This window comes from Candoia aspera, chromosome 18, assembly GCF_035149785.1.
Source record: "Candoia aspera isolate rCanAsp1 chromosome 18, rCanAsp1.hap2, whole genome shotgun sequence".
Taxonomy (NCBI): domain Eukaryota; kingdom Metazoa; phylum Chordata; class Lepidosauria; order Squamata; family Boidae; genus Candoia; species Candoia aspera.
In genome coordinates, this window is record NC_086170.1 from 3,569,469 (window position 1) to 3,579,581 (window position 10,113).

The 10,113-nt window shown below is 49.1% G+C and overlaps 1 protein-coding gene across 1 annotated transcript; it reads right to left on the minus strand.

Annotated features, from left to right (window-relative positions):
• Positions 1-3,308: 3,308 nt before the first annotated feature.
• HES4 (hes family bHLH transcription factor 4) lies at positions 3,309-6,006 on the minus strand. Its single transcript, XM_063317467.1, has 4 exons — positions 5,647-6,006; positions 4,952-5,047; positions 4,692-4,779; positions 3,309-4,240 (listed from the first exon to the last, which is right to left on the minus strand). Exons 1-4 carry the CDS (start codon positions 5,752-5,754, stop codon positions 3,666-3,668), a joined length of 867 nt encoding a protein of 288 aa, XP_063173537.1. The 5' UTR covers positions 5,755-6,006; the 3' UTR covers positions 3,309-3,665.
• Positions 6,007-10,113: the final 4,107 nt, after the last annotated feature.

Genomic DNA, 10,113 nt, shown 5'->3' on the forward strand with positions numbered 1-10,113 from the left:
GATTTCAAATAACCTTTCCCCTCTAGATAGGATCAGATCATCATCTGCATTTGCATCTCATGTTAAGCCTTGCTGGATTTCTGCCATACCTTTGCAGCCTCTCCCTTAACTTTTCCCTTGTGGAAACAACCTGAAGAAAGGCGATTTTGCACATTTGCTCATTTGCTCATTTGCTCATTTGCTCGAAGACTGGGCCCTTGGATCATGTTGGCCCTTTCCTCGCTCTGCTCAGTGGCTGAACTCTTCCTTGGCGGCCTGTGTGGGGTTTAACAATTACCTGACCTGCTTTAGATGGTTATTGTAAGGTTTTCTGAAATAATTCACTGGAGGTGCTTTGCTGTAGTTGTCGTCAAGCGGCCACTTTAAGCATCTCTCGTTTTACAGCTTTTCCCATCCCTGTCATTTTGGGGAATGCCCCTTTTCTCAACGGCTGGCTGTGATGCTTCCCCTTGGGCTGCACTTCACATGCTGTGCGTGTCATAATGGGTGGTAAAATTGTTTTCTCCTCAATTCTTTGGCTTCTTTGCTGCGCTGTGGATGAAGTTTCAAGCAGAGTAGGAAGAGGAGGGGAGGTTTGACAGGGAAGGCGCGGGGGGAGGAAGAACAGGGTTGAATCATTCTCATTTATGAGGAAGGCATTGTGAAGGCAACTGGCTGAATTTACAACACCATTGAGTCGGAGAGTCCATCTCGCCCCCTGTCAATGAGAAGGGGGCTACTTGGGGGTTGGTGGGATGGAAGGAGGAAGAAGGGCCCAGGCTTCTCAATAGACCCTCAGCCTCGCTAAAGAGCCCGCTGCATATTCAATGAGACCTTTTATATCTTTTAATTACCCTTCCCCACAAAAGAGGCTAAGAAACTCTTCTTCAGCTACCCATCCCATAAGGTGGGAGAGTAACTTTTCCTGTTTCCCCCCACTCCCAGGCCACAAAAAAGCAGAGCTAGGGTGAGGCCCAAGTGTGCTTCTGTGGGGGGGTGGGGTGGGGGGTCCTGTTCCTAATCAGCCCATGACTCCATACAGTAGATTTAACAGCACCAAATTTACCTCATGGGGTAGGCCAAGATGAAAGTTGGAACCGACCTTCGGATCCTTGCTTTGGCATGAAACTTATTTGATGACCTTGGATCAGCTGCTGCCTTTCGGCCTAACTTGCCTCTTAGGGTTGTAGGGAGGAAAGGGTTGCAGGGATTCATCATCCCCATAATACTGGCCAACATCACCTGTGATACAGGATTTGCTGAATTGCAGTAACAATAATAGCTGCTTCTGTATAGAAGGCATGAATGCAAGGATTCTCTTCTGTTCCAACTGTTCAACCCAAAAGGATTCCTCTCCAAACTCAAGAAATCGCTCATTTGATACAAAGCTCAGAACTGAGTAGAAAAGTGAGGTTATGGGAAGTGGAACAAGGGTCACTGCCCCAAATCAAAACTTTTTCCTGGCCAGTTCCCTCCCCCATTTTCAGCCAAGGAGACACTGGTTTCCTTCCTCCCCATTTCTGGTCTTGCGTGTGGCATGGACCCTTTGAAAAAAGACAGGTGGTTGTAGAGATGAAAACCCCACCTTTCTGGGAATAAGGGAATGCTGTAACTTTTCTAGCCTGCTTTGCGTCCTTCTATGCCTCAGATTAAAATCTGCAGAAGAGCTTCTGGGTGAAGGCAATGTTTGCTAAGCCTTCCAGGCAAATGGTACAGGCTGTCAGGTTGCATATTTCCCAACTAGAAAATAAGGATTTCTATAATATCTCTAATCACCACAACTGCAGATGGTGCATGGTCCTTGCTTTGAAAAATAGAAGAAGGTAACATATATAGGCAACCTACTGTGTCTCGTTGGCTCTTTTTGTAGAGTGGTCTAAACTCATTCAACATGCTTACCAAGTGGATCAAAGACACACAAGTTGAATAGACATGATAAACGTGGTTTGTTTTAACCTTGGTTATATTGTGGCTTAGGATATTGCATGGTCCCAGCACCTTTGGTTATTTGTATTGAGCAAACCCAGAAAATTAATTACTTTAGTAACTGGGTTAAATCTGTTGTAAGAACTCAGCTGTTGTTCAAGAACCCAGTCAGAAACTGCTTCTAGAAAGAATGGAAGAATGTTAAATTAGAAACATTTCTAAATGTATATCCTACCAAAAACGGTTGTTCGCTAGTTCCCATCCTTAAGTTGTTATTCCACATTTTTTCAGGGCTCTGGTAGGCTTGATAGATCCCGGCTGCATAAATAGGGATGGTCACTAGGGGGCACTACTATATTTCTTTACTGCCATCTAGTGGCTGTCTGCAATTTTGCAGCCCAGATATGATTGGTAGCCCTGAGGACTTTAAATGTTGTCCTGGGAGCTTACTCCAAAAGAACAAAAGCTGAATATAATTTTCATTTTACGTGAATTAAAATTAGAGATAGTTAATACAATGACTCCCCAGTAATGAATATATTTTTTCTTTTTCTCATATTAACATTTACTGTTTGACAAGGAGCTTTTGGAGTTGCTGAGGGGGAGCCAAGGTTTTGGGGGACAGCGTGTGGCATGGGGAAGGAGAATGGAGAGTTGACTCTTCATCCGAGGCTTAATTTTCATCTCTGTTGTATAACGGAAGCAAGTTTACTTTCTTGAAAACTGTTTTTCTGTGATTTGAAATGAGGAATCTGTAGCATATGAAAGCAAGATCAGCTGTTTGAAGCAGCTCTTGCCAAGTTAAGAAAGATGGCTTGTCCATCATGACTATACAGCAGACAGTTTTACTGTATTCTGTGGCAAATTTCTCGCACATAAGCCTACATAAGATGAGCCGATTAAATCTGAGTGGTGGGTTTTGTTGTTGCTGTTGTTTGTTTAGTCGCTTCCGACTCTTCGTGACTTCATGGACCAGCCCACGCCAGAGCTTCCTGTCTGTCAGTGGTGGGTTTTAAGCAAACAAAAAACCAGGCTTTTAGATTATGCAGGTGTACTATAACAGACACTTTGGGAAAGATATCCCCCCACCCTTGTTTCTTTCATAGATGGGAACACCTCTTGAGATGATCACACCCTAATTCTTATTTGTCCATGAAAAAAATGGACCTTTAATACTGCAAGTGGAACATTTTAGTCAGTCAAAAGCATTTTTACATTCTTGACTTGCTTAGGGAGCCTACAGTTCTTGTGGCCTTCCTCCATCCTGCACACGTTGTATGGTATTTGTGATACCTCTAATTAGGGAGACAGTGTTGATAACCAAATCGTACTTGTCCAAGTCCAGTAGTTAAAAAGTTTAAAACTCTTTCCCACTTTTTACCTCTGGTAATGACACAACAGCATTCCTAATCCAAGAAAGTTTTATTTGTACAAACGGCTTCCGACATTCTTTAAAAACAAAGTCTCAGACATACATAAACAAGCTTTGGCATAGTACGTGGCAAACATCTGATACAAAACTAGGATTTTCTTTTTTTAAAAAAGTACTTCACATAACGTTTAAAAAAAAGGATTAAAAATACAAATTGGCATCCCAACCTTTGGAAATGAATAAATATGAGTTTTTTGGGGGGTGGGGGTGGGGGAATTCATCCAGCAAAATAACCTAGAGGTCCAGGTTCCATACAACGGAACCAATTTTGAAAATACTCAGGATTTTTTTGTGGGGAGAGCAAAGGAGGGGCAGAACGAGGGAAGAGTCACCAAGGTCTCCAGACAGTTTCATGACGTTCTCCTCCAGCTTGAGAAACAGGTGCTAAGCTTCCCCCAAAAGATGTAAGCCCTTGCACTGGCGATACTGAAGGAGTTGCTGTCGCACTATTGCAGGACACGGGCATGTTTGCGTTGGCATAGAGTGGCACCACTGGTCCAGCGCCAGGCGGAAAAGATGGGTTAGGGATGAGGAAAGCGAACTGGCCGTCAGTCGCTGGTACCAGCTGGAACCCCCCGTAGACCTTGGGTGACAAGGTTTCACTGGGGTTAAGTTTGCACAGCCCAGGCATTACTCCAGCTGCAGCTGCTGGGCCTGGCAACTGGATATGCAGGGGTTGTCCCAAATGCGCAGGCTGTCCGCTGGTGGCCTGAGGGGGAGGTGGCGGTGGATAATTCATGGCCACAATCTGACCCAGGCAAGTGGAAAGGTGGCCCAGGAGCCGGCTGCGGACATCCGTGTTCACCCCTTCGCAGGTGGAGAGGAAACGGGTGACTTCATTCATGCACTCGTTAAATCCAGCCCGGTATTTGCCCAGGACGCTAGGATCGGCACTCAGAGCTGCTGCAAAGGAGAAAAGGGTGGTGAGGAAGCATTAACGACTGGAACCGTTCAAGCTTCTTTGCTCTTGGGGACAAATTGCTTTCCTAGGGATGAGCTTCCTTCCTTCCTCTGGTCAATGTCTCTCGTGCTAGGCATAGCCTTCGATCTCGGGGTGGAAGGTCCTGGTTTTGAAGACCTGCTCAGCTCTGGATTTTCCTAGGTGCAGAAGAACAAACCTGTCTCTAGGGCCCTGGGTGAGGGAGATGGCTTCAGACCCTGTTGAGCCACAAAGCTAGTTTAGGAGGCTTTTGGCATGCCAGTTTCTGTCCTGCCTTGCTAGGATACTAATGCTTGAAGAAACTCTGCATGGCATGAGTAGTGGGCCCCCAGCATATTGTATAGCATCATTTTCTTTCTGTGCCCAGCAAGAGAAGGAACAGTTGCAGCCGTTGGCAGGTTGTCTGCTACTCACCTGTCATCTGAGCTCTCTGGAGATTTCTCAGGTGTTTTACTGTCATTTCCAAGATATCTGCTTTCTCTAGCTTTGAGTGCCTGGAGCTCTGGAGGAAACAAACAAGGAAGAAAGGGTGAGCTGGCTTCACCCACGATGACTGAGGTGTCCCTAAATCTGTGGGATCCAAGGCAGGAGCAGCCGGGGTACCCCAGGGCTCCCCCTCCCTCCCCCTTCAGGCGCTGCAGACGCATTCTGTATCCCCACCACCACCAACTTACATCTTTCTTCAGCGCATCCAGGATGAGGGTCTTGAGCTGACCCAGGCTTTCGTTAATTCTGGCCCGCCGTCGCTTCTCCATGATGGGTTTGGACGACTGTTTGGCCAGAAGGGAAAGGGGAGAGAGGAGGGAGGTTAGAAACCCAAGCAGGCATCAGGGGGACAGTGCTGGCCTCTCCCCACAACTTGGTTGAGATTCTGCAGCTGGATGGATTCCCTCGGCATGGGTTCTTGCTGTGATTTGGGGGGTTTAGCAACCTTGGAGACCTCCTAGAGGCCTCTCTGTTGAAGCATGGCAAGGTGACACCTCGGGAGGGAATCGGCCAACTGCACCCGTTCCCAATCCCACAAATCTTTACCCAGACGCTGTCCCTGCCCGCACCGCACCCTTCTTCCTTCCCACCCTTATCTATCAGTTGTCTGAAGCCATCTATTCACCTACTCTTTTCCTACAAGCGCCTCCCCCCCCCCCCCGCCCGCCCGCCCGCCCGCCCGCCCGCCTGCCTGCCTTTGCTGGCTTCTCTTTTGCAGCTGACAATCTCCAGCCGAAGGAACGCTCAGATCATTTAGGATGCAAGGCGAGAGGAGGGAAGGTTCCTGAACTCTCTCTCTGCGCCTGCGGTCAGGAGTCCCGTCCCTTGGACGGTAGGGCTGCAAGTAGGGTAGATATAAATTTTATCGAGCCATAAAAATTACCTTTCGGTGTTCGCTGGCGCTCTTGGGTTTATCTGGGGTCTGGCTGGAGCTGGCCGGGGCTCCGGCGATCGGCGAGGCGGTCGGCTTCTCCATCGTATCAGCTGGCATTTTGGGAATCGCGCTCTTCGACCCCGAAAAGGGAGGGCCGGGGGCGAAAGGCGGTGGGGGAAGTGCGGATCGAGGGCGCTTTGTCGCGGGGTTCGACTGTACATCCGACGGGGCTCAGCCGCCCGGCTCTCTCCCGGCCAGAGGGCGAGCTGGCCCGGCTTCCAAAGGCGCCGGAGGGCTGCGTTTGCCAAACCGCGCGCGCCCCGGCGAGTGGCAGAGCGTCTCCGCGGCCGCTCCCGTTGCTTTGGCTGCGGCGCGGACCTCCCCCCTTGGCTTTTATAGCCGACGGCAGCTCCCAATTCGTGTGAAACCTTCTCCACATTCTTTCCCACACTCCCGTCCGCCAATGGGAGACGGGACTCTCCCCGTCGGGCCCGCCGATTGGACGACGCCCCCGCGAGCTGTCAGTCACGCGCCAAGAGTTGTCCCCTCGCGCCCCCCCTCGCCCTCGCCCCCGCCCCAATTCATTTATTTGTTTACTCACTTATATACCTTTCATGCCTGTATACGCGCATGTAGGTATGTATCCCCTAGAACTTAGATCCTCGGCGGGCATTAAAGGAAGCTGAGCCTGCAGACACAGAATTTCACGAGTCTGACCCCCCTCCCCCTCCCCCTCCCCTCCCCTCCCCTCCCCTCCCCTTCCCACCCCATACGTGCCGCCCCAGCCAGAGGTCTGCGGCGCGCAGGTCGATCTCTCCTGCCCCAATTAAGAAGAATCTCCGCGCCATCAGTGGCTGGAATGCATTAATCCTAATTGTGCCTTAAAAATGAGGACGGCTGGACGGAGGTGGGGGGTGGAAAGAAAGAGAGAGAGGGGTTCCCCAAAGATTGGGAACGCGGGGAAGACCTTGATTTTAGGATTTGCACACGCTTTCCTGTATTGGATTCTGTTCCAATTTTTTTTTTAAAAATTCCGGGAGCAGGTTGATCGCATTTCTTTTTCTTTTGCCCACGCGAATGGACTCCTACATAGGATTCTCCGGCTTTTACTGGCAGGGGTCCAATTTTCAATCATTTCTCATTCAGGGCATTTTGGGGCGGCGAAAACGTTGGCTGAGGGTTCGGCCGGCGAAGCACGGTCTTTCCGCTTTCCGCTTCCCACCTGAGCCCTCCAAACGCGCTCTTCGAGAGCGGTGGGAACGACCGCTCAACCTTAGCGCCGTGTGGCGGGGTTGGGTTGGGGGGAAGGCTGTGTATTTACTGCAAAGTAATACGGGCGCAGGGGGAGACATTCCCTCCACTGAATCGCTCGGCCTAGGGAAAGTGGGAGGCACCCACCCGGTCGTTCTATAAAACCCCTGTTTTGCGGAGCAGTTTCGAGAGATCTTCTCTTCCCCCTCCCCCTGCCATTATTTAGATTTATAGATACTCGAGACACTTTGCAAAAATTGGAGAGTCAACTGACCCTTCTTGCTCTGCTAAATCTCCCTACCCCCTGAAATTGCTTTCCAAAACGAGTCTCGGTGCCCCCGTTTGCAACGCCATCCTGGTTTGGCCAGAAGCAAAGCCCGCGGAGGGCCTGCTGCAGCTCCGCTCCTGGGGGGGCTTAACAGGCCAAAGCAAAACCTCCTTTGGGGCTGCGCGCGTGCGAGAGGAGTTTTCTGAACACGAGATTTAAAAGGCCACCGCTGCTCCGAGACGGAGATTTGCCCGCACTTCCCTCCAGCTGTTGTAAAAGCACACGCACAGGGGAAAGGGAAAAAAATAAATAAATAAAAGGAGGGATGGAAAAAATAAAAGAAATAGCACGGAGCAGCAGCTGCCCGGCACGCGAAGCCCTGCCAGAGTGACAGCCAATCGGGGCACGGCTGCAAGCCAATTTGCTTCCCATTGGCTGGCAACCCTCGGAGCTGTCAATCAAGGATCCTTCTCTTCCCCCCCCCACCCCCAGCGGCTAAAACAGCCGCCAAGTGTCGTCGTGCCTCCACCCTGGAAGACGGGCCGGGGCGCGCGCGCGCCCGCCCGCCGGCCGACCCGCGCGCAAGCCCGGCTTCCCTGCCCTCCTCCTCCCGCCTCGCCCGCGAGAGCACGTGCCAAAGCGCTTCTGGCTTCCTGCGCCGCGCACGCACACATGCACACGCACACCCAAAGTGGGAGGAAGGGGGTGGCGAGGCTCCAGCGAAGCTCCTGGCGGTTTGCAGGCGAGCCAGGAAAAAGCGCAGGCATGGGAAAACCACGCCCTGCGCCTTGTTATTATTATGAATGATTATTATTTATTGTCCAGCCTTCAGTGCAGAATGAAGATTAAGTTTCCAAAGGGGAGGCAGTGTTGTACAGGGTGAGTTGACGCGACAAGAAAGAAGGATCTGACAACTGCAGTTAACACAATGCAGCGAATTTGGGTAGGGTTCACATTGGTTGGGGATGTTGTTGTGGCGGCTAGTTGTCCCAGCCTAACAGTTCGATTCCTTTATGGTTCGATGCATGGTGGGAACGTAGAAAATAATTTAGTAATCGAGGTTGCCTGGTTAACCTGACCAGAGGTTAGAGGCTGAAGGAGGTCCGGAGAAGCTCTGGATGATCGCTGCCAGCTATTACAGGAGGTCATCCAAAAATTAGACCCTAAAGGCCTGTGTTCCTTTCACTGTTCTGTGTCTCCAGTTTCACCAGATCACAGTGAACCTAGTAATTGCATGTGCCCAACCTCTTAAATGTTGATTTTATCAATCGCTCTTAGTTTTGTGTTGACGTGGTGTGTCAGGGGAACCAAGACAATTCGGTTGGTTTATGGTTCAGTGTCTCTTTTGAACTCAGAAAGTAAAACCCAGTTTAGGGCAACCATGCTGTATCTCCTTTGCAAAATCCAGGACAACTACCAGGGGGCGAAACAGAGTGAAAGTCTTCTATGTCTCTTTGCTGCCCTCTGCTGGTCCCACAGAGTATGGCAGCACAGATCTGGTAGCCCCGGTTAATCTAGTTCCCAGATGAAGGGGTCACACTGGAGAGGCTCTGGAGCAAAAGATTAATTTTAGCCCTGACTTCCTTGTGCATCCTCCGTCAATAACACACACGCACACACACACCTTTTACTTAAGTTGATACAAAGGGGAGTGCAGTCCTGAAACAGTGAAATGGTTCATAGAATTATATTTTAATGTGTTATTTTACTGCCTTAATACCATATGTAGTAAGGAATACACAGAGCATCCTTTTGTCTTCATAAGAACATAACCTAGCATAGAAATACGCAGATGTCATAAGATAAGTGCGCATGCTTTTTGACAAAACCTGAGGGTCCATCAACCAGGACCAGATGCAGAATATAGGTAAGACGTAAGATATACTCAGTATTAAGAAGTGCTGAGTACAAGGATTTTTCTTTTCCGAACCAGATGCTTCCTGTCCGCTACTGACATATTAGACCAGTAGTTGCATCTATACTCGGTTAGCTTAAAAACCTATCTGTGAACATTTGTGGTGAGCTGGGACACCAATAAGCACAAAACCCACTTTATTTATTTGTTTGGCCCCCTGGCTCCAGCTCTTTCTGTTCCAGACCTCCCTGATAATCCAATCTGTTCGCACAACCCAAAGTTTCCCAAAGCAGGGAAAAAAATCCTTCAGCCATCTCAACCCTGTGTGTGGTTGTGTGTTGGAAGAGTGGCTGGAAATTTTCACCCTCCTCCTCCTCCTCCCTTCTTTTCAATTTCTTCTTTTTCAGAACAATTATTGCCTGAGAAATGGCTGCAGGGGTGGGGTGGGGTGGGGTGGGGGTGGGGGAGAATGGGAAAGAGAGAAGGCTAGCAGTGCCACCTTTAGGCCGTTTGCAGAATTGCAGGATGGGGAAAAATTGCATTTGTCTCAGCTTGAGAGAATTTCAGACAGCAATTCTGCACCCAAATAATGCATCCAATCCTGGTGCATTTTTGATGATGATTAAGTCTGATGCAAGTTTACAAAGCATGCACCAGTCAAGTATACTGAGAAGGGGCATGTTTTATATAACAAAGCATTTTCACCCTCTAAACCTGGGCCCCTGACATTTGAGAACCCATATATTGTATTTATGTACGGTAAATGCTTTATTTTTCGGTGAGGCTTAAATAAACATGTAAGAGAAGAGAATCCAGGCCAAGGAACTTAGAAGCAAAACCAAGTGTTTAGGGGTCAGTAGCAAAGAAGAAAATCCTAATGACACTCAAGGAAATGCATGTCCAGTCTTCACCGAATGGGCATTTAGTGGGTCTATTTATTTATTTATTTATTTTCTATCCCGCCTTTATTATTTTTATACATAACTCAGGGCAGCAAACATACCTAATACTTAGGCTGACCCTATTGCCTTGAGATAAAAACGGGGCATTGGGATGGCAAAACGGGACGGGGTTAAAAACGGGGCATTGGGATGGCAAAAAG

Bases quoted from the DNA above. Each gene is read 5' to 3' on its own strand.
- HES4 (XM_063317467.1), bottom strand. From the start codon at position 5,754: ATGCCAGCTGATACGATGGAGAAGCCGACCGCCTCGCCGATCGCCGGA. The intron at 5,048-5,646 runs GTAATTTTTATG...CTGGCCAAACAG, and splicing joins GCGCCAGCGAACACCGAAAG to TCGTCCAAACCCATCATGGA. The intron at 4,241-4,691 runs GTGAGTAGCAGA...TCTCCTTTGCAG, and splicing joins CCAGAGAGCTCAGATGACAG to CAGCTCTGAGTGCCGATCCT.